This window comes from Xenopus tropicalis, chromosome 1 (assembly GCF_000004195.4).
Source record: "Xenopus tropicalis strain Nigerian chromosome 1, UCB_Xtro_10.0, whole genome shotgun sequence".
Classification (NCBI taxonomy): domain Eukaryota; kingdom Metazoa; phylum Chordata; class Amphibia; order Anura; family Pipidae; genus Xenopus; species Xenopus tropicalis.
In genome coordinates this window covers 73648288-73673953 of record NC_030677.2, presented here as the reverse complement: position 1 = coordinate 73673953, position 25666 = coordinate 73648288, and the positions used below count along the sequence as shown (strand labels likewise).

Below are 25666 nucleotides of genomic sequence, written 5' to 3'. Positions count from 1 at the left end.
TTATTGGTTTGTTGCCAGGGTTCTCAAACTTTGCATAGTCAGGCACTGGGTGACTATGCAATTAGTGCTGGGCGGTATGACCAAAAATTTATATCACGGTATTTTTCAAAATTATATCGGTGTCACGGTATTTGACGGTATTTTTTTTTCCAATTAACATTGGTGGCCAGGGCCCCTAAATATTGCTATTGAGACAATTAGTATTTAATCCACAGGGAACAAAGTTGAAAATATATGGAAAGGCTCGTGTTGGTACAATTCCTCAGAGGTTCTAAATCGGTATATGAAGCACTGCTTCATGCAGTTCTGTACATGGAATGTGCAATTTTGGGAGGTTTGTCCCAGTGAGGCGCCAGTAGAGGGAGCATGTGACCAGCTAAGCAGGAAGCTTTCCCCCCCCCTTTCCCCTTATAATTAGGATTATTATTTATAAGCACCACCCCCCATACAGCAAGTTGGCCAGCGATGTGGCCCGTGCCGCTTCTGTTGCCGCTTTGGGTTGCGCCCCGTGTGTACGTGACGTCAGTACGCAAGGGCGCCCCGTGTGTACTGACGTCACGTACGCACGGGGCGCCTGTGCGTACTGACGTCATGTACGCACGGGGCGCAACCCGATCTTCACCGGTATGGGGGTATTTAAAAAATGAATATCGTTTTTTTTTAAAAAAAGGTATTCGGTATATGGCGGTATACCACCCAGCACTTTACGCAATCAAGTTTTTTTTTTTTTTTTTTTAAACCACAAAGTGGGAGGGGCCAACAATAGCCAATCAAATTTTACCCATTGACTTTTATGGGGAAATTGAAACTGATGCCAATCTTACAGCTTTGAGGCGACACACCCCAAACTTGAATCACACAGTCATGGGTTCAGCCTGAATGAAAATATGATGATTGTTGGATGTGCCATTCTCACAGAAATAACATAATCAGATTTTACCTATTGACTTTCAATGGGGAAATTCACCCTGCTGCTATTCTCACAGTAATAACACCAGGGGTAAGAAAAAGTGGGCAGAGCCACCAACAGCCAATCAGATTTCACCTATTGATTTTTATTGGTTTGTTGCCAGGGTTCTCAAACTTTGCATAGTCAGGCACTGGGTGACCTGGGTTTTTTGTATTTTTGTAAGTGGGTGGAGCCACCAACAGCCAATCAGATTTTACCTATTGACTTTAAATGGGGAAATTCAACCTGCTGCCATTCTCACAGTATTAACACCAGGGTCCCCAAGCTTTTCACAGGTCACTAGAGGACTACAGTTTTAGTTTTGATTATTTACCACTTTTAGCAATACAGATGTCAGGGAGCTGCTATCTTGCTACTTTCCCATTGTTCTGCTGATCGGCTGCTGGGGGGGAAAGGGAGGAGGGTGATATCACTCCAACTTGCTTAGCAGTAACTGAAGTGTATGAGAGCACAAGTCAGATAGCTGTAGCACCCTGGGAAATGAAGAATATGGCTAGCCTCATGTGAAATTTTAAAATTAAATATAAAAAAATATATGTTTGTGCTTTTAAAAAAACAGATTTTAATGCAGGATTCTGCTGGTAAAGCTCTGTTAACTGAGGCTTGACAGTATTCCTTTAACATACTGCGGAAGCCCTACTGACTGGTGGACCTAAGCCCGTCCAAAATGTTACACTTATTGACACCAATCATTAAAGTTACTTGCTTCCAAACACACACCTTTCCCTTCCTTATAGTCACTTCCTGCTTCTTCTGCTAACTTGCTAAATACACCTATTGATGCTGGGAAACCACCAGGCTAAGCGTATTACCCTGATTGTTTTGGCACTCGCATATGCTTTTAAGTGACTACAATAAATATGTCTATGAAGATTTTCATTCATCCAGGTCATGGTATATCTAGTATAAATAAATTTGAAGCAACTGGACTTGTTTAGTAATCATTGAAGACGTTTCACTACTCATCCGAGCAGCTTCTTCAGTTCAACTGACTGGTACAAAGTGGAGAAACCATCCCTTAACAGAGGCGGGGGACTTCGACACCATCTGTCTGCTACATACAATGCTGTTCTAACATCTGTACCCCGGCAGTTTCAGAACTCTTCACACATCCATTCATGCAACTCTAACAAGTAACACCTGTTTGAAGAGTTGCATGATACTTGGGTAATCCTTTCAAAGTAACTCCACAGCATTCACACCTCTGTGAGTTTGAGATGTCACCTTTCTGAAGAGTTACATAGTGCCATTGTGATTGGATTAGTGGAAGAGTATATATGCTAAGGACTTCCCATACCAGTCAGTTGAACTGAAGAAGCTGCTCGGATGAGTAGTGAAACGTCTTCAATGATTACTAAACAAGTCCAGTTGCTTCAAATTTATTTATACTAGATACTACAATAAATAGTGTTTTTATTCAGCGATGTTGAAACTGCTCCGTATACTTTATTTTTTCTGATGGATTCGTGCTGTCTGGGTGTCAGCAATTACGTCGAGCAGGACAGAGCTGACCGGTAAGTGCTCCCGTGATATTTATTTATTACTGCCACCCTGAATATGGTGATAATATCAGAGTTCAAAAATGGGTTGGATCAGTAGGACTTGTGGCAAAATAAACACACATGTTTACCAGTGACATTTGGATATACTGTGTTGTGAGTTCTGAACACAATGCATGTTATGAGATTGTACATCAGTTCTAAACAGTGGCGTAACTACTCTGCACCAGGCCCCCCTGCAAAAACATTGTCGGATGGACCCGGCACAGAGTAGCAAACTCTAACAGCCCCAGCCCCCTTTTTCCTGCCTGCTCTGTTGTGTCAATTCCTGCTAGCCTCCTGCTCTACTATTGTGGTGATCGGAGATTTACAAGCAACGACAGAGAAAGCTAGAAGCACTGGTTCTGTGGATTGTTGCAGGGTAAGGGATTTAAATGCCCCCCTCCACTGGGCCCTTGCCTTTTCACAAAGAACCTCATGGCATGCCAACTAATGCCAGTAAGTAAACTAATGTTAGTGCTGCCTGACTGCTTTAATAATAAGGAAAAAACCAAGACACCCTAGGATTTCAATCCTAGATACACAACAAGTGTCCTGTGTAGTTTGATAAAATTAAAAATCAAGTTGAAACCTTACAATTTTATTGTATGGGCTACTTATATTTTTATTCATAGTGATCATAACCCTATTAGGTTGCCTAATTAACTTAATCTTTCATACACTTTTTCTTTCGCTTTGTTGTACTTCTCTGGAAGTCTGACTGTTCTAGATGTGGCCTTACCAGGGGATCCATTACACTGCCATTCAATACCCTTTTTAATGAAACCTGATATATTGCTGGTACTTGCTGCTGCTCCTGACTAGTATTTCTTCCTACAGCTATTTTTATTACCCAGAAGCTCTCCATCAAGGGTTTCTCTATCTTAGCCCAATTAAGGGTGGAACACTATTATAACACATCCTAATCACAAATACACTAAGCCTCATTTTCTAGTTGTAAAATACTACAAAACAAGCATAAGTCCCAAGCACCGAAGAGCTCCAGATTAATGGATCATGGGAAGTGGAATTCAGAGGCACTGTCAAAAATCATTTGCCATTCAAATGGCAACCATATTTCTAACATCCCAACTTTCTTCTGACAGTCCCTCTCTATAAATCACTGATTCCTACTGCAGGTCCCTAACTTCTGCCTTTTAACTCACTGCTTTGTATGCCCCCACTACCTGTTATTCCTCCTTCAGCTTTTCCTAAATCCAGTTTTTACCCTGTAGTTACTGCCCCTGCCAAATACCAGTTCCAGTGTTATTTTTTTTTAACCAATTTTATTCTTCAATCTTATGGTGCCTTTTTCATTTCGATTTCCATACTAACACCATGTCTTCCCTCTACGGCCTAAATGAAAAAACATAGTAAAAAATGTATTATTATACATCACCATGTATTTTATGAGAAACATATATCTTATAATGTGGCACATTGGTTTTCTAACTGATGAGATATGCCAAAGCTGTTACATTTTGCATTCAGTGTACAGCTGAAGGAAAGAATTCTTACAGTCTCTGCATCAGCATTGTTTTATTCCTTAAACTCCAGGCCAACAATTAAGCCTCTGCTAAAATATATTATAGTGTAATTCTGCGTATTTCAGGAAAACCATCTATTTGGCAAGTCTTGGTTCCCGAGGTGTCTGGATTAGTGGTCCCATGACTGCTACGGAGTGGATTACTTTTCCACAGTAAGTCAAAATTTCAGCCATAAAGCATAACTGATGCTTTATAAAAGAAATAAAGTAAACATAACTATTTAACTATGTGTGTGCAAGTAAAAGAGTGATTACATGTACATCATTTTCCAAACATTGGTCATTACTTTAAGACACAAATATAATCTTTATTTTTAATTAATTGTGTGGGATTCAGGTATAAAGACTCATAGAAATTGCTGTCAGTTGTCTGATTTACAGCTTCCCACTTATAGACAGAGTAAATAATCCCAGTTTTACAGTTTTTTTTAGCAGTTATTTTAACAGTGCTGATCTATTTTCACTAGGTGGTGCTCTATGATTTTGTGTGAAGGTTATCTTACCGCCTAGGCATGCATTATGGATATGTATGCAAATATTAACAAAAAAATCTATCTATCACCTGAATAGTTATATTTTATGTTACTAATGTACAGGGAAGATTAAATATAAAAAATAGTCAATCTTTCCTGACTGACAGCATCCTGGAGAGAGATTAACAATTTTAAAATAATTCCTTGGGTAAAGTAGAGAATATTAAAGGCCCCCCCCCCCAAAAGTACACATTCCCAGACCTGAGGGCTCATGTATGGCCACAAGTTCAGATGTGGTCCCACAGTCAGATGTTTCCCCACAGTCAGTTCTTCATTAAACCAATTTCATTATAAGTACTTCTGTGCACCTTTGTATAGTTGCTATACGCACCACTTAGTCCTTCCTGCCTTCCATTCTAAATTGAGCATTGCTGGAAACCCTGCAGTTACTGCAAATTCTGAACCAGGCAATAGCTATAGGGTTCCCTTGGTGCCCTGCATCATTTGCTGCAGTTCAGTTGTGCCAAAAGAATAGGACGCACATGTTTTACATGCCAAACACAAGAAATTATGCCAGGCAGCTGCGCCTAATTAGCAATGAGGCATACACACAGTTTATTTTGGTGAATTGGAAGCAATAGTGGTAGACACTGGTATATGCTTATGACTGTATACTGGCTCTGTGTACTTTCAGATTAAGAGCACGATACTACAAAACTGGCATACTGTAAAAACAATATAGCTACTCTAAACCAATGGGCTGATCTTTTTCAATTAGTTTTCAGTTTAGTTATCCCTTAAGTTATAAAACTTGTAATAAATATTTCTTAACACCCGGTAAGTCAGCAGGGCCGGAACTAGGGGTAGGCAGAAGAGGCACCTGTCTAGGTGCCTAGGCAGGTAACTCTTCTTTTACCTACCTCTAGTTCCGGACCCTTTCCCCCCCCACTGCAGTGACCCCGGCAACCCCGGGTTGCCTAGGGCGCCCGGTCGGCTTGACCCGGCACTGTAAGTCAATATAGTTAGCTCTATGGCATTATAAGATGTGCTTGTTCATCCCTGGTATTCCAGAATTTTGCAGTTTGTTAAAATTGGTGAATCATTAACAGATCATGCTGAATACCCAAGAACCACAAAATCTGAAGCAGGGGTAAGTGAGTTTTCATTAGAAATACCACACAGCTTCCTGTTTTCAGGCATAACTACTTTTAATGAAGGACAAAGTTTAGGACAAATTTAGCTTTTACGATTTGTGTGGAATAGCACAATACAAGTGACTGAATGATATGAACCAAAAAAATAAAGCAGAACAAATACCAATAAATGACTAATATGCATTACAAAAGTATAGTTAGGGCAACATTAGGCTGAAATAAGTATGATGAACTAAACCTGAGCATTCAACATTGGTCAGGCAATTCAGCTTGTTTAACTAGTACAGACTGACATGCTATTACTGTCTTATAAATATAATCTCTTAAATATTTGTCTAATACCTAGTAATTGATAGAAAGTGCAAGCATATCTATCTATCTATCTATCCAATTCCAGCTAAAAACTAAAATGTTTAGGCCTTGTCTACATTAGGGTGTTTAGAGGTAACTGCATTCAACCCCATTGCTGAGTCTAAAATCAGATGCAATTGCTGGAATTCATATACATTACAAAGCTCTACTACCTAACCGCCAACAAGAGAATTGCATTGGAGATTCAAACAACTGTTAAACTCTGTCTGTTTCCATCAGAACAACCTGGAGGAAGTGGAGATGGGTCTATAAACAGAACAAAAAGAGTATGACGAAAAGGGACAACAATGCAAGAGTTAGGGGGAAACAGCAGCACAGAAGAGAAAATCAAAGAGATAGAGATAAATACGAATGGGGTAAATGTTTAAATGTTTAAAGGGGGAGAGACGAAAAGAATAGAGCAATAAAAAAAACAGATATAAGCGGACTGCATCACAAAGTGTGAAGGAAAAAACAAAATCAAAAGCGGGATATTAGGCTGGCAATATTAAAAAAAGAAAGGAGGAGAAAAGAATGTGGCAAGGGAAAAAAATGATACAGCAAGAGAAAAAAAGGAAGACGTTTGGCTAATAAATCCAGATAAATGCCAGATAAGAGAAAGACACAAGGAATAAGGAGAAGATACAAAAGGCTGTATCTACCAGTACATATAAAAAATTATATGGAGGGGTCCATACTGTTTGAGCAGCAAAAAAGTTAGGGAGGTACATGTACATTCTATCAAAATGTTCTGTGTACTATAGATAGTTTGTATAAGCAGGAACCAAAACGAGCCAAATGTTTAAGACAACACTAGTTAAAAGGTGAAGAATCGTGATGAAAATTAGAATTTCCTTTTAGAAGTGAATATATTTGCCACAGTGACTAATTCTGTGATTAAAGCTCACACGCAGTCAGATCTTGATAAGAGCAGAGACCAAACTTACAGTGGTTTCTTTTTTTTTTTTTTTTAACTTCCTCTGCATCAAAAACACCCTACTAATCAACATACTGATCAAGTACTAATCAAGTGCACCCAGAAAAATACTGGCACTACAAGGGTCCAAAATAGTCACTTGTCTCCATATTAGGGAATGGAACAAGGTCAACTAATTATTATGTTGAATCTTGATATTTGATACTGAGCAAAGGTATTTACAAAATGTTAATGTGCAATAATGTTTTGCACCGGATGTACAACAATGTTGGTGCATGCTGTGATTTGTAGGCTGCTAAAATTTGGGTAAAGTTTGATAGAGCAAATAGTGAAGCAGGTCAGTTTAAAAAAAGGGGGGTCCTGGAAACTATACAAAATACTACAATATAATTGATCTTTTGTGCTTTTATCTATTTAGTCCCAATGCTAAGATGTTAGGAGTTCAGACAAATGTCCTTGCTGATCTACTATAAAGGAGGCCTTCTGTGAAAGCTGCTAATGTGTTGAAGAGCTAAAAGGAAATAAAAAGTATAAATAAATGTATAAATAAATAAAAATAACCTCTAAGTTGCAATAACAAATGCAAATTGGATTTTGTTATACCCACATTGTAATATTTTTTGCCAGAATTGCACTGCGATTAAGGGCACAGCAATATAGTGTGGTCACTTTTAGGCATTTACCAATGCGGACGCTAATTAGTATTTTTGTTGGTACAACTATGTGCAAGTTTAGAATATTTTTTTTTTTGCTCAGTGTGCATGACTTGCATAGATGTTCACTTGCCATTGCTGGTGCTGCCTATTTTGTCTCTTTTCTTCCTAGTGTTCCTACCAAACGATTTACGGGCAAGTAAAGTGATTGTTAAGTATGGGGTATAGTTATGTTGTGCAATACCCCACAGCCAGAAGACCTACAACTCCCATTTAACCCTAACAGAATTTCTGCCTTGTTTCAAATTGCCCCCCCCCCCCCCCCATTTATATCCTTCTGGGGTAAGCAGAATACATACTGTACTGCCCTAGAATGCTTGCATGGCAAAGTAGTCCTGTAATACTTATTAGTTATGTATACTCTTCTTTTAATGGCCTCACCTTGCCTTTGATCTTAATATGTTGCATTTATGGGAAACTTTAGATAAAAACACAAATTAATGCATTCTAAGAATACATAAGAACAATTTTTAAAGGGATACTGTCATGAGTCTGAGCTTTCAGAAGAAGCCAGCACTACACATTAGAACTGCTTTCAGATAACCTATTGTTTCTCCTACTCCCATGTAACTGTCACAAGCTGGACTTACTATTGAGTGCTATTCTGATATCTACTAGGAGCTATCTTGCTACCTTCCCATTGTTCTGCATATCACCCCAACTTTTAGCTCAGCAGTAAAGTGTGACTGAAGTTTATCAGAGCACAGGTCACATGGCTGTGGCACCCTGGGAAATGAAGAATATGGCTAACCCCATGTGAAATTTCAAAATTAGTAGTGCATTGCCTTTGCTCTGTCTCCCATCAGGTCATTGATATTGGGTGTTCTACCAGAGTGCTCTACCAGCTGCAGGATGGTATTAAATATTTCCTTTAGGGTTGCCACAAGCTCCTAAGTATAGTAGAAGTTGGAGGATAGAAGTGCTAGAGGTCACCTCTTCCCCTCAGTATCAGATATTTCAGCATAAAGATGTAGAAACCATGTGCGATAACCAATTTGGATACATGCAATAAGGATAAGGAAGAAGGAGAACAGGTAGAATGGAGATGTTAATAAGAGAGCTCCGGGAGAGGAAAGAAAGATTATTATCAGACTGCTGATAATAAACAAAGTTGTACGTAAGGCAAAAAGGCAACAGGTCTTTGTTTTAATTTATAAACTACATTAAAGAGGGAAATATCGGAGTATATCTGATATATTGAAATTTCCATATAATTAATAGTATGTTAGGCTTTATTGTCATTTGAGTAACCACAAACAATTTCATAACAATGGAATGTTATTGATATTTGTTCTTATGAGGTAGCTATCTAAATTGGCATAAAATATTCAGACATCTGTGGCTTATCTTCCTACAAGTTATAAAAGTGTATGATGACCTGGCCAGTAATTTATTGCCTTGCATCAGCAAACCCTCCTACACCTACTGTGGAAGTGGGCAGGCATGACACCAGGTTAGGTGCAGATTTTAGCAGCAATTACAGCCAGTTTGGCATTTACTGTGGTCATCAACCAAGAATTTTGCTTTGTAGCTGATTATAGAAGTTGATAAGCCTACAAAATCTTTAATTCATTTTAGGATTTTGTGCTCTGCTTGGTGCAACAAAGGAAAATACATTTCACTTTAGTATTTGACTGTCTTTGACTAAAGCATAATAAAGGACTAACACTAGCAATTCTGCCATGCTTTAACACATTGCCTGGCAGCTACAAAGGTCTACATTACTAGGTCAAGCTACAGAAAAACCTAGTAACAGAAACTGCTCAGAACAACACATATAACAACACATTGGGGGTTCATTGTCACTTACAGGTAAGGTGCAAAAACTGGTTGCAAAGCTTATCAAAACTGTATACAACTGGGGGTGCACCTAGTGATGTAACTATAGACAAAGCTTTATAGTTACATCAGCAGGTCTGCTGTATAAAAAAATCCCTTCCCAGACACTCTCCTACCTAAAAATGTATGTGCTTGCTGCTGCAAGCAAGAGGATTGGGGGCTGGGGTAGGGATTGCTGTGCATGCCGAACCTCTCTGAAGATTTTTTTGCAGGAAGGGCACAGAGAAGTATAGTTATACCACTGGGAGCGCCATATGCAGCAGTGCCCTGTTCTTACTGCCTGCCTGTGGATATGCAAATGTTCAGTGCATGAACGCTAAGGGGTGCAAAAAAATGTATAAAGGAAAGAAAAAATATGTTTGAAAACATGTTTTGAGATACAGGAAAGATCAAGGGCCTTGACTGATCTCTCTATAAAACTGACCATACACGCACTGATGATATCGTACGAAACCTCGTTTCGTACAGTATTCGGTGCGTGTATGGCGACTTGGCGACCGATGGTCGTACGAAAGATCGAAAATCGCCACCTGTGTGGCCACCTTAACACGCACAGTCACATTTATGTTTATGCTTTCATTGGCAACTTACACACTGTGATGATCTCTCCCCAACCAGTGATATCACAGCTAGTTGGGACCCAAGTGGAGGACCAGGATACACATAAAGACAGCTGCACAGTAGAAGTAGCATACGCAGCCCCTCTTCAGAACAAAATCATTTTTCCACCACAACATGGAAAACAGATTAACTAGCTTATCAGGAAACTTATCAGACTCTAGCAAGGTAAATAATCTCTTATTTTATGGATCCACTAATGCCAACTAAACATGGGCCTGTGTGTGAATAGATACCTACACCAACAGTACACACCAGTCTACATTATACACAGTGAAATCAGCATGTAATAATCTGCATGTAAAAACCCACCTTTACTGATAAATCACTTTCAGAAGGCAGCTGTTGTTATTATTTCAGCATCAAGACTTAAGCTAACTTTAAAACTTTGCTTCTTTTTACTTTATTGTATTCAATTTAAACCTGTTTTCTTACTGATTCAACTACAGGCAGGCCCAGACTGGCAATCTGTGGATTCTGGCAACTGCCAGAGGAGCTGCTGTAAGATGCTATATACAGTTACTATTAAGTGGGCTGGTAGGGGGCTGTTTGGGCCTCTGTATACTTGAAATGCTAGGGCCTATTTTGAATCACAGTCCAGTTCTGACTACAGGTCTGTCCCCAGATATTGTTACATAAGAAAGGTTCCTTCTTTTCTTTAAATCTTAGAATAAAAAAAGGGAAAAAAAACAAAAGCAAAACATGGGTGGGCAGTCAAATACAAGAAGAACGAAAAGGTTGCTTTAACCAGGCAAAGATTGTCTTTATCAAATCTTTATTTGATATGAGGAAACACACTGCATACTGTCAAACCAGTATTATTGCTTTTGGAATACATTATACATTTAGTAAAAATAGTATGTTCCTACAAGTTGTTTCTTGCCATGATATAGCTCGAGTGTTTTGACCCTCCCACACACAACTCATGCCTTGCAGATAATTGCAGTATATGCCATAGCAGCTCCCTTGTCCGATGATGAGCTAATCATATCTAGTGAAGTAAGACCCACACATGTAATTTCTGAGGTATAATGTAATGTTTTCTCCCAGAAGGCTCTCAGCTGCTGCTATCAATATTTTACATAAATTTAAGATAACACCACTGAAACATTACCTGCTTTATACAACACATATCGCAAATGGCAAGACATTTTTTCAGATAAAAGTGTTTTTCTCAAACTTCAAATTATTATATTTATATATTATTATTGTTAGCTTACCTATATATACTTATATATATATATAAATATAATCTTGTCTCTTATATATACATATATATTTGAGATTATACTGTGCTATTATACTGTGCTCGTGGGTGTGGGTTTAATTTTGTATTTGTTTTTATTGATGGTCAGTAATCCAGTGTATAAAAAGTTTCCATTATGTCCCTTATTAATGGATAGCGGATAATAATAAGCAAAGCATGAAGAGCAAAATGTCTGGTATTTATTAAGTGTTAAAAACATGAAAACTCAAATGTGAAAATTTGCCATCTAAAAGCTTGTGAGTTTCTATAGAAGTCAATGGAAGTTGTCCCATATTTTTAAACATTTTTCGTCTTTTTCGAGTTTGTAAAGACACACACGTACTCAAGAATAAGAATTTTATTTGATTAAAATACATGTATTTATTTATTTTGTTTTATCCACAGTTAGCGTATGGTAGATCCCCTTCAATGGAGGGTACGATGTGACTTTTTGTTAAAATGATATATGGCTATTAGATGTTCCATACATATGGGTATGGGAATGATTTTCCTTTTCTCTGTAATAATAAAACAGTACATTGTACTTGATCCTTACTAAGATATCATTATTCCTTATGGAGGCAAAACAATTCTATTGGGTTTAAAGGAGAATGCAAGTCAAAATTTAAAAAGCATACTGCCCAATAGTACTAATATTGTTTAGTAAAAACACCACACTTTTGGCTCAGCTAATCAAATATTTACTCAGTCACACTTACTTCACATTTTCTAGAACAGGCAGCCATCTCTAAAATGGTATTCTCCCTTCCTTTCCCTCCTTGCTTCATACTGCACATGTGTTTAATTCACTCCCCTCCTCCCCTCTGCCGGATCCGCTTCTGATTGGCTGGTGGGCATGTGTAGCTCAGAACAGGAGACAGGATCAAGTTACACACATGCTCAGAGAATAGGAAGGCTGCCGCTGTCACTGTAGTCTTCACACTGCTGTAGGCTGCCTGCACCATATCTCAGAGAAGCAAGCAGGGATCTGGGAATTTAGACATGCAGTAAGTACTTGCAAAGAATGTCTTTAGACTTACTTTTAATTTATATTAACCTTTCATTGTCCTTTGAATCACTTTTAAGTAGACTACTTATCCAGAAAACCCAGGCCCTGAGCATTCTGGATAATAGGTCCCATACCTGTACTAGGAACACTGTATTTAAAATAATAATTGAGTTAAAATAATCTACTTTCCTCATCTCCAGCTTTCTCTCCAGTTTCACTCTGTCTGAAGTCTTCTAATGTCATCCATGTGCCATTTTAGTCATTCCCAGGGGAATATCCTTAACTCAGATGGCAATTTACCACTATCACAAAAAACAGAGAGCAGAATTTAATGGAAACTCAGCTGTTTTAATGTAGGAGAGCAATAAGGCAGTAATGTATGGGTCATTTTGTTGGTTGTCACCACTACATATACTTCAGGACCATGCTTCCCCACAGAGTAATATGAAAAATGGTGACAGCCAAAGAGGGGCATTCTGATCCACCTGATGGAGGCAGCAGATAAAATGCCTTGTGTGATTAAGGTTCAAAGAAAATGGGAAACTTTTGAAAGGTTTACTTTTTGCTCTCTACTTTTAAATCACCTACATAAATAATAATATGTTCTGTTATAGAAATAGCTGGAATCTTCCCCATAAAGCACTGCATAAATTTTCTTACCGAGTGTCAGAAAGGAGACACAACCACTTGAAAACAAAAAATGAACTCCCTTGTGCAAGAACAAAACTGACTGGTTTTATTTTAGGTTAATCATTTTTTTCAAGAGCAACTCAACCATTTTTAGGCACTTTTACGAAGTTTCATTCTGAATAATATAAAATATCTAAAGTCTACTAACTGGTGTTTTTTCACTCACCACTGTTGTAATACTATGTTATGCTATACCAATATATATATAAAATATATATGGAGCAGGAATTCTGAAATGTTCAGTGGTAATGGGGCAGGGAAAAGGTTGTTTCAGTAATGCTGGCAGAAATGTTACCATCTTTTTAACCCCAGGTCAGCCCTCCTCTTCTTTACCAAATGCACCTGCCCGGGGTACTTTATGCAGAGTGAGATTTTGCCATGTTCTTTCCTGTTCCTAAGCATTTTCTGTACCACCCTGGGCGGGAGCAGGTGTAGCACAAACCGAGTTTGTTGATTTCTGTGGAATTTACATCATTGGCCTTTCTTGGCTGTATAGGTGCTTTCCAATTTTTTTCCAGTGACCTCATAAATAAGAGAATGGACTTAGGTACAGCCTTCTTTACAAACAAAATGTGTTATGCCTTGATTTTTCTTGTAGCTCATATGTACTTCCTTATTCTGTTGTGTTTACTTTTTTAAGAACAACAATTACATTACAGTTACATTCTTTTAGTACTAGACCATAGCATTAAAATTTAATTTGCCAGGAACAAGTTTATACTTAAAAGGAAATAATTTTGAAAAATTTGAATCATTTGCTTAAAATGAAGTCTATGGAAGATGAACTTACAGAAATTGTTATATAAAACCTAAATTTAAATTTTAAAAAAGGGAACATATTTCCTTTTTAATTTAATAGGACTTACTTATTTAGGTAAGGAGTACAAGAATGGGTCCTGTTATGCACAATGATTGGGATCTGGGGTTATCCCGATAAAAGATCTTTTTGGAATTTGAATCTCCACATCTTAAATCTATTAAAAATTGATTTAAACACTAAATAAACCCAAAGGGATTGTTTTGCCTATTGTTTTGCCTCCAACAAGGATTACTTATTTCTTAGCAAGTACAAGAGAAAAAGAAAATCATTTTAAAATATTACAATTATTTGGTTAACATGGAGTCTATGGATGATGGCTTTCCCGTAATTTGGAGCTTTCTACATAATGGATTTCTGGATAACACATCCCAAACCTGTATAAAGATGTCTGCAGACAACATAGTTTATAGCTAATAAAAAAATGTTACTGTATAAATCCCTGGAATGGCAAAAAAAGAATCCTTTGAATTTTGAGGTGTTAAATGTCTATTAAAGGAGAACTATACCCCCGGGCTATAAAAGCCCCCTTAACTATCACTGCCTTGAACCCCTCACCTCTCCCTTATTGCATGGTTTCTAACTTTAACAACTGTCCCTATCGCTAACCCCAAGCTAAAACAGCAGAGTAGCGCAGCTACGTACTTGGCTACATCTTCTTTGCAAGTGAACAGTCTTCGGGTCTCACCGCAGATACAGACCCTGCTTGCGCATGCGCAGTTTAGGCAGATTTCCTGCTACTTCCAACTGCAAGGGATAGGGATAGTTGTTAAAGTTAGAAACTATGCGATAAGGAAGAGGTGAGGTGGGTCAAGGCAGTGCTAGTTAAGGGGGCTTTTATAGCCCGGGGGGTATAGTTCTCCTGTAAATGAGAAAAGCAGCGTATTTAACCATATATACACCTCTATACACATGTACAGGAATGGGACCTGTTATCCAGAATGCTCAGGACCTAAGGGTTTCCTAAGGGATCTCCGTAACTTAAGTCTACTAAAAAATTATTTAAACATTAAATAAACCCAATAGGACTCTTTTGCCTCCAATAAGGATTCATTATATCTTAGTTGGGATCAAGTAAAAGGTACTGTTTTATTACTACAGAAAAAAAGGAATAATTTTTCAAAATGTAAATTATTTGCTTATAATGAAGTCCATGGTAGATGACCTTCTTGTAATTCAGAGCTTTCTGGATAATGGGTTTCCGGATAAGGGATCCCATACCTGTACTACCATTATGTAATACACAACTCAGTCTCAGTATTCAGCCCTTTTAAATTGTCCTTGGTTGTTGGAACATTTCCCATGAATTCTAAAGTTTATTAGTTACTCTAAAGTTGACCATTAAGATAAAACTATGATTTTCATATATCTGCAACACTGAAACATTATTTTTAAATAATATGTGAATTTTGCAATACATTTTGCAAAGTAATTAATAAATACAGATAAAGAGAGTTGTCTGTAAATGTATAGCTATTGTCCTATACCAGATATAAGGCATAAGACTGATTATTTGGTGTACTGTATATAGAACAATGAATCATTAACACAAAAGGGGTCATTTATAAACTCAAAGGTAGGGTGCAAAGTGCAAAAAGATGGTGAATTGCACCCTGCCTTTCAGTTTGTAAATGACCCCTTCTGTGTTAATGATTCATAATTCTATAAACCGAACAATCAGTCTTACAACGTTCATCTGGTATAGGAAAATATCTATACATATACAAACAACTTTAATCCAGACAGGCCATGTGTTCAAAGCAGTGGGATTTTCATTTAGGGTGCCATCTTTGCCATACATATATGCTGCCCTATGCTGCACAAACAGGCAGCATAGGGCAGGCAGAGTATGGCACACACAGGCAGCATAGCGCAGGCAGAGTATTGCACACACAGGCAGCACACATTGCATCTTTATGTTCAGTTACTCCCATTCATTGCCTTGGGCCTTAGGTTTACTGTAAAAGGAAGGCAAAGAAGCCAGGCGGGTAGGCCAGCATTGTGCTGCTTACTCCACACACCTGCAATGCCATTCCTATGGAATAAAGTAGCATGGTCTCTGTGCTGCCCAAGGTACTAAATGTTTATTGTACAGTCAGGACACGTGTGCAAAAAGGGAAAGCTGACAATCGGCGACAGAGAAAGAGAAAAATACGCATAGAATAAAGTTGCATCGTGTTACTCTCTGGCCTCCCACCGGTCGAAGTGACAGCAAGTGGGAAATTCCAGGCAGGAAGTGAGAACAACAGCTACTTCTTCTCTATGATGGGCAGAAGAAGCCGCACAAACCCCTCCAGCGGGGAGGAGGCGAGAGGCTGAGCCCGCCCCGAGCAAAGAGAAAACAAGGAAACTGAAAGAGGCAGGAGTGCGGCTGTGCGCCCGGGCTCTCACTTTTCTGCCCTTCGCTGCAATGGACAGCTAGACAGGAGCCTGCTGAGGAGGTGTCATTCATTATCTGGCTCGCACGGCAGCGCGTCCTGTCCATCACCAACACGCAATTCTTTGCATTACTGCGGCTGTCACTCATTTACTCAATCGGGAAAGACGGCCAGTAACTATAACCAGTGCAAGGTAAGAAGGAAGCTGATATAGAAAACCTTTGCTTGCCTGATGATGGGTTCCAGTCACTGAGTGCCAAAGTGCATTCATCGGAGCTGAGCTTACCCTGAGGCACTTCCTTGTATGCCGGCGCACATGTGCGCAATATTGTGCCCCCCGGGATTCCTGCCCCCTGTGTTGGAGCCTACCAACTGGGCAGCCCTGCTCTAATGTTACACTGCTTTAAAGGCAAAGGTTGTGCTTAATACAGGGGGAAATCATTGATACAGCTCAGAACACCTCTCTTCCCAAGCCTCTTACACTTCTACTTCCTTGTGATTCTGTTTCCCCAACGGTGATAGGGACAAGAGTAATCACTCAGTGGGTGTGAGCAGTGTCCATATGTGCTCTAGAAAAACTGTCAGTGATGGAAGAAGCGTGATGCTTGGGGTTAACACACAAACTGCTCATTGGGAGCCTGGCTTTTGTACCATAGATGCTACTTTGTATGAACAAACAACTGCTGAATTTGTATCAACAAAAACATCTTCACTGAATCTTGATAAATTACAAATCTTTTCTGTCTGCAGCTTTCTTTTTACCTATAACATTTGCTGCATCTTTGTGTTACATTTAAGTGAGAGTGATTTGTAAAGCATTACTCTCTTTTTAATAAGGTAATGCAAGATAGACAGAATAGACTGGTGTAGTGTAATATGAGGCCTTTCTTTGACTTTTGAACGTTTGCTTGCATCTGTTTTGGTCCAGGCTCCTCAGATTAGCATCTACTAACTTCTATCCATTAGGCTTTCTCTAAAATAAACAATCTCAGCTATACTGTATAAAAAGAGTAATAGCATAGATATTAAGGAATAACAGTTTATATTCACAAGTTATGTGTCACAATAGAAATATTCTGCAAGTAGAGAGGACTGGCAACACTGAGCTTAATGTGATGAAAATAATATTGTATTTATCATAGCATGAGCAGCCAATGTGACGTTTTGGCCCCCCTAAGGACCTTACCCATTTAATTTTTCTCTTTAATTATAAAACAGTACCGTGTACTTGATACCAACTAAGAAATATTGAATCCTTTTTGGAGGCAAAACAATCCTGTTGGGTTTAAATAATATTTAAATTATTTTCTAGCAGACTTAAGAGATCCCAATTACAGAAAGACCCCTTTTCTGGAAAACCACAGGTCCTGAGCATTCTGGATAACAGGTCCCATACCTGTATTATTTAGGTTATTCAAGGCTTTTGAGTATTATGAGGATTCTTAACCTATGGATCAGGACCCAGAATAAGGTTCCCATGCTGTTTTGGGTGGGCCTCCATAATTCTTTTTACATTATGAAGAATTTTCAGATACAGGTATGGGATCCCTTATCCGGAAACCCATTATCCAGAAAGCTCCGAATTACGGAATGCCCGTCTCCCATAGACTCCAATTTAATCAAATAATTCAGAATTTTAAAACTGATTTCCCTTTTCTCTGTAGTAATAAAATAGTACCTTGTAATTGATCCCAACTAAGATACAAATAATCCTTATTGGATGCAAAACAATCTTATTGGATTTAATTGCAGTTTTATTGATTGTTTGGTAGACTTAAGGTATGGAGATCCAAATTACGGAAAGACCCCTTATCCGGAATACCCTTGGTCCCGAGCATTCTGGATAACGGGTCCTATACCTGTATAGAAAATAGAAAATTGCAATGAAAACAAGGCAATTTTTTCAGTAACAAAGCTGATTCAGCCATGTCATTTGGGATTTCAGACAAAAAGTTCAAGTAGCACAGGATCTAGTTTATATATCAGTGAAATAAAAAAAACTCTTCTGTCAGCTATATGAACTGGGAGACGTATTAAAAAATCTACCAAATATCTATTACACTTATATACTGTATTTCTATTAGCATACCAGTATTGTGTCTTACCTGGCCAGTCTTTATGTTTAGACACACAACTTGCTAAATATCAATTTATTGCAAATATTGTATTAAGATCAAATATGATGATGAATGGTTGCTGTAAAGGGGATCTCTGCCTAAAAAACCTTTTTGTAAAATGATAGAAAACTTAATTCTAAGCAAACTTCCAATATACGCTGATTAAAAATCAATGCTGTTAATTGCTATTAAAGCAGTATTTCTTTATTCTTTTCTCTCTGGCTCTGGGTTTCAAGAGTCAGAACCAATAGTGCATAGAATACAGTAGTACCCCCATTTTACGTTTTTCAGGGGACCAGAAAAAAATGGTGCAAAATCTGGAAAAATGGAAAATCAGGGAAGTTTATTATGTGTTAAATATTAGTTGGACCACAAAACAATGGTGTAAAATGCAGGAAAACTTAAAAACCACAAAAAATTATTAGTTCATGTATATTTAAAGTTGCATAGAATGGTATTTTCTTTTCTATTGTGTTGTTGAAAACACTTTCAAATTAAAGAGTAGGCACGATGAGTAAACATCAACTGACTGAATGCTGTTTTGTTATGTGCTTACTCATCATCACCTATAAAATTCCCTGTGAATTTCTAATAAAATGTTATTGAGGTGGGGATTATTCTGTACTTCCTCGTACACAATACAATTCTATCCCACCTGTACTGGGAGGCCTGTATTTAAGATATCTAGAGTCAAACAAAGAAAAAATGAAGCTGACCTTGTTGGAATGGAGGACCAGCCTTACGTTGTGTTACTGTTACATTGTGTTTAAAAGGAATTTACCTAAAAATATAGTTGGGCTATTTGTGCAGTTTGCATTATATGAGTATGTTTGTTGTATACTTTTTTACACTGCTATAAAAACAGTGGTTTACATCCATACTAATCAGTCATTGGTGGAAATATTTGCAACCCCACCCCCATCTGTTTCCTAACTTTTAGACATGCATGTTATAGAGTGCAAGTGTGCGCAGGGTGCAAATAAGTACAAAGCTGCCTTTCATGCTAACTTAATATGTGTTGTGGTGCAAAGCGCAGCAAGACTGCAGACACAAGTGCTTAATCAATGAGCACTAAGTGGCAGAAACAAGTGACCCTTAGTGCTGTAGCATTTGCATCTAGGGTCTCTGTAAGTGACCTCTATAATTCCCATGCAGATAGTTCCTAGTTGGAATCAAATGCAGCTCTGTATCTTATCTTTGTACTGCAACCCAGCATTGTCACAACTACTGTAGTTCAGAATCCAGTATAGAAAATTAGAATCCAGCCCAATTCTAACTTTAACCCCCCATTTTACACTTTGGGCCCCATAAGTGTCCAGCCCCTCAGTTTGTGGATGTAGAACAGTAGAAAAAAATGCATTGTATTGACCCAGAAGACATGGACTTTCCCAATAAGAAAATAAAATTTGTTTTGTGATAATTTTTTTTTTTTATTGCATTGCTGACATAGCAAAATAATTATGTATAATCAGCATATTCTGATGTAAATAATAGTAAAATGTTTTTCATTATAATAATCCCTATGCCTTAAAAACAAAGTTTTCAATGTTAGTAAGCAAAGTAAATTTCTTTCAAAATGATACTAAACCTAACCTCAGAGGTTCCTGAATTCAGTTTCTTTTTTTAGAGAGAATCTTACACCAAATTAGAAGCATTTCTTGGTTGGTTGGTTGGTTTGTTTGTTGCTGTGGGTAACTGTACCAGTGCAATAGAACAAGTTGTTAGTAAGTCAGTGTGTTTAATTGTATTTCATTTTATCTTAAGACTTATGAAATGCACATTTTGTCCAAGCTATGCCATTGCTATGTATTCCCCATGCACACTGGTCAGAAAGTGGTGCATGCCTGCAGTTGCAAACTTTTTGAAGGCATCATCGATTCAGACATCAAGCCAGAGATACAAATGTTACTGTGTTATACATATTATATATTAAATATGCCAGTCATGAAGCACTACAAGGCTGCAGTTTTCTGACAGAAAATTGTACCAGGAAATTCAGTGCAATCAGGAAACTAACCTTTTCACAAATATAGTAAATATTCAGTGGTGTTTGAAAGTTTGTGAACCCTCTTGAATTATCAATATTTCTGCATATATGACCTAGAACATAATCTGTTTTTTATTCAAGTCCTTAAAGTAGAAGGAAAGGCAAAGTCACTTGGGGGTGCCAAAATGTTAGGCACCCCCAAGTGACTTTAATCGCTTACCTTGTACCCCGGGCTGGTGCCCCTGTACGGAGAAAACAGCACCAGCCCGGGGTACCTGCAGCGCTTCCTTCTTCCTGCTTTGCGAGCGCACGCATGCGCAGTAGAGTGAAAAGCCGAACTTTAACAGAGAAGTCAGCTTCTCACTCATACTGCGCATGCGCCTATTGTGTTAGTCTTAGCGAAACGAAGCCGGAAGGAGGAAGCGCATCGCTACAGGTGCCCCGGGCTGGTGCTGTTTCCTCCTAACAGGGGTAAGTGATTAAAGTCACTTGGGGGTGCTTAACATTTTAGCACCCCCAAGTGACTTAGCCTTTCCTTCTCCTTTAAAACTACATAGTGAGAACACAAACAAATGAGTCAAAACTTTATACTTGTCTATTTATTTATTGAGGAAAATTATCCAAATTTACATATTTGTGTGTGGCAAAAGTTTATTCAAAGGGGAAATCAGTCAGGTCTTTTAATCAATGGGATGATAATCAGGTGCAAGTGTGGGGAGGCCTTTCAAAGTCTGATTTTAACAGCACAGATTTGTGGAAGTGTGTCATGGCTTAAACAAAGGCGATTTTTGAGGAAAAACAGTTATTGATACTTACCAGGCTGGAAAAGGTGACAAAACTATTTCTCAACAGTCTGTACTCTACCAGTCCACTGTCAGGCAGATAGTGTACAAATGTAGGCTATTCAACATCATGTTTATCTTCCCCAGAACCAACAAAGATCACAGTGTTCATGCATGAACACAGCCATTTTTGCATGTTGCAACTAGTTTCAAATGAAAAAGTTTTTTCTTTTTCTCCAGAGCAAATAAATCTACCTAGGGGTTTATGTCGAACTTTTTTAAAATTTATGCAGAATGGTAAAAGAAATGGCAAGATAATTTGTATGTATTGATTGAAGAAGAAAAAATAGAATGACTGAGGGGTGGCTAGTTGTTAGGCAGCCCTCAGTAATTCAATTCGCTTACCTCTTACCGCAGATCAGTGCTCTGCTTATTCAAAAAATGCACTGGTCTGGAGTACTTTTTTTGTGAGAACCAGCCACCAAATTGTTCCAGTGCCATCTTGCACCAATTGATGCTTTTTTTTCAAAGTTGTAGCTGAAATGCCCCAACTTCAACAGTACAACAGAAATAACAACAAACAAAGCAAGATGGTGCCTACCAACCTTGCTGAGGAGCCTTTTCTACTTTCTGTCTTTATCTACTTTTTGACAAACAAAAGATGTGTGATTTTGAGAGCCAGTGTCCCATAATACAAATTACAATTGGTTCTCTTTTAGTAGAACGGTACGTTAATACGTTCTACGCCATAACTTGGCATGTCTGAAACTGATATTAAATAAGTAAAAGAGATAAGAATGTTTTACTGAACTGATTAAACAAAAGAACTGGATTTGTAGCCTTTAATCTGACAGAAAATAACACATTACTTTTAAAGCATCTGTTAAAATTAAATTGTATTACACTAAAATGTGGTGATTGCGTGATGACAGTATGGCTTTAATTATCTCCTGAAGTAGCTTATATTTAATAGCATGGGGTACATTTTTGATTGTTTTGGTTTTAAAATGGCTTTATTACTCTCATTTTTGTATGACCAACTTAACTGGCAAGAGTTCAATTAAAAATCAAATTTAACATATAATGTATTTGAAATTCATATCTCAAAATGTCTCCATATATTAACATTTTTAAGCACTATGGACTTTGGTAAATGTAAATAGTTGGTCATTGTTTGCACATAAGCTGTACCATATTTTCTTCTGTTAATTGAATTTTAACCTTTGTTTTAGGAAGAAAGTGACTAATAAAACTGTGATTTTAATTTCAGTATAAAGATTCTTTGTATTTTCATCATGACATAGTTTTAACTTCGCTTGATACTTGATTGTGGAAGTCTGATTTAAATTTAAAAATCAAATACTAGTAATGATTTGAGTCATAGTTTCATTTTTGTTTTCTTAATGTATTTTTTGGAGTTAGTGATGCCCATTAGGTAAATATCACGCTTGTATCATTAGAAGGGGATTTCTATAGTAAGCTTCAATATTTGACTGGTACAAATGATGCTTGATGGCAATGTTAATAATAGGGAAGAAAGAAAAAATCCAGAAAAGGTGGCAACCCTATAAACAATAAAAATTAAAATGATCAGCATTTTTAACCAGATCTGTAGTCGTATAGGTCAACAACCTTGACTTAGAAGATAATCCCATTTGTGTGTTAGTGCATAGGTTCCCCCAATATAATACCAAATATAATCCTGACTGAAGTTTTTAAGTAGAACATTGGTACATATGTAGTGGTGTCATCTGATCAAACTTGGAAGGTCCAGATGGCAGGTTATTGCTATGAAATTATTCCAGATATCTCGACAAGCTGTTACTTTTCATAACTTCCAGTGGTTATGTGTTGACATGTAAAGAGGAAATAGTGATTAAAACATGCTTTTACTTTTACAGATTTGAGTTTCTTAAAGAACTGATTTGTGACGGTTTACTAATACTTTAGTTGTGAGCTACCTAAAATATATGAGTGTATGTCAGACAGTTAAATAAGGCATTTTAATTGGAATAGGTGGTTTATAATAAAGAAAGTACAGAAGGGGAAAGAGTTTTCACTTAGAATACACTAGAGGCAGGTATACATGGACTGTATCCCATATGATCAGGATGCAGTCTTGCTTTACAGTGTTTTGGCCTTCATGTTGAACCAATCTTTAATAAAGCAAGAATGCTCTTACTAAGAGAAAATCTGTTAGCCTGCTTAAGAAATAGGTATCACATTTAACCTGCTGAAAGCATGTGTCCACCATTATAGGATATGGTCAGGGGATCTGCATTGTGAAAGCATTAAGACTACATGAGAACAGTGGTAGATTTCAATGGGATAATTTCACTAGGTAATATCTAGGCATCTCAGGCCTACTTTAGATGTGTGTGTTTTATACTTTTGCAGCAAGACCAAATCCAACAAGACTGCTCCAGTCTGTTCTACAGTAATTTTACTCTGTAAATTAAAAAATGTTTTTTTTTGTGTTTAAATTTGCATCCTAATTTATTCATTTTCTTTTGCAGATCAATGATGGCGCAAAACATATATGATATTGATGCTGTAAGTACACATATAAATGTACATGTTTTTCACTCCTTAACAGTGTTTTTACAAATGCAAAATTATTAGTAGTGGTGTAAAAAAAAAAAAGTGTGACTCTTTTAAATTTATTCACCTTTAACAGGTTATTTAACACAACAAAAGAGGCCTAGACGCCATACCTTTAATAAGTGATACAAAAACACCTTTGATTTAATAGCTAAAAATAGCATATAAAAACATTTATTTACACCACAAATAATTTGGTCATTCATGGCTTTGATCCCTACTAATTGGCCCATCTAAAGGCTTTGTGGGTGCAGTGTAGACAGGCCGTTCTGCAATCCACCATAAGGAAGTTATTTGTATATTGCTTCTTTATTTTTTTTTGTGATATAACATATATTACATTGCGTGTTATATTGTGCCATTGGGACTAAAATTGTCAGTTAACCTTCATGATGCACAACTAAATAAATGTCACTAAAGACTGGATGAGTATTCAGAGGCTTCTAGTATTGATTAAGATTTGGTTATGATAGGATACTATAATATACTTATGATACTATACTACTATAGGAGGGAGGAAGAGTAGATGGTGTATGGGAACAGTCTATTTTCATTTTTTATGCAATTGGCAGACAAAAAGGATTGATGTTATTTGGTCATCTTTTATAACCAAATAAGACTATATACAGCATTTTTGCTTGTGGGACAAAATGCTCACGAGCCAATGTAAGTTAAAGCAATACTGTCATGGGAAAACATGTTTTTTTCAAAACGCATCAGTTAATAGCGCTTCTCCAGCAGAATCCTGCATTGAAATCTGTTTTTTAAAAACAGTTTTTTTTATATTTAATTTTGAAATTTTACATTGGGCTAGCCATATTCTTCATTTCCCGGGGTACCATACCCATGTGACTTGTGCTCTGATAAACCTCAGTCACACTTTACTGCTGAGCTGCAAGTTGAGTGATACCACCCTCCCACCCTTTCCCTCCCAGCAGCCGGTCAGCAGATCAAAGGAAAGTTAGCAATATAGCAGCTCCCAGTAGATATCAGAATAGCACTCAATAGTAAGAAACCCAAGTCCGGCATGGGACTCCTCCATTTACATGGGAGTAGGAGATACAATAGGTTACCTAAAAGCAGTTCTAATGTGTAGTGCTGGCTCTATCTGAAAGCTAAGGCACAATGCACTGAGATGGCTGCCTACACAACAATATTACAACTGAAAACAAATACAGTTGTTGGTTTAAGAACAACATTTTAAATGGTAGAGCAATTTCTATGTAGACAGTGAAACTTAGAAATAAAAAGTAAACCATAAAAATCATGACAGAATTCCTTTAAGATTTACCTTTTGGGTGCAGTCTTTTATATTTTTGTTTTGATTATAGGATTTTGTATACGTATACACATAAATTTACAGTTATATGCAAAAGTTGGGCACCTGTTGCCATATTTCGCTAATTATATAAGTTAACTGAACTAAAAGCAACATATTTGCAAATGTGAATGCACAGTGACAATATATAGTTATATATATAGGAGAAGGAAAGGCTGCAGGCATACCTTCTGTTCTCTCAACAGTGCCCTTAAAGGGGACCTGTCACCCTAAAAAATAACTTCAAATTATTTTCTATATTGTTAGTTGAGCAAAATAAACTTTACTTACTCTATATAAATAATATAAATCTTGTTTCCTTCCGTCTTGGAATTACTCAATCAAAGCAAGCAGGCAGGCACCATTTTGTGGACACTGTTAAGAAGGCAAGCTTTGTATCACCCCAAAATCTTGTTTTGGGGGGACCTGATGCCCAGGCCCATGCACTGGCTACACAATTAGATGATGAGGAGGGAGGGGAAAAGTGTTATGTGCAGTGACATCTAGGTAGTGCTGAACGGAAAGCTAAAGTTATTGTCTGCCCCGCCTCTATGCCTAAGGCATAGAGGCGGGGCAGGCATT

The 25666-nt window shown here is 37.6% G+C and overlaps 1 protein-coding gene across 2 annotated transcripts in view; it reads left to right on the top strand.

The window, feature by feature from the left end:
- The first annotated feature begins 16166 nt into the window (after positions 1-16166).
- nfkb1 (nuclear factor of kappa light polypeptide gene enhancer in B-cells 1) overlaps positions 16167-25666 on the top strand; it is a 50021-nt gene continuing 40521 nt past the window's right edge. For both annotated transcript variants that reach the window (XM_012955526.2, XM_002934759.4), the window contains exons 1-2: positions 16167-16472; positions 23682-23718. In XM_012955526.2, the coding sequence (XP_012810980.2) occupies positions 23686-23718 (33 nt within the window). In that variant the 5' untranslated portion in view covers positions 16167-16472; positions 23682-23685. The remainder of the gene's footprint in view (positions 16473-23681; positions 23719-25666) is intronic.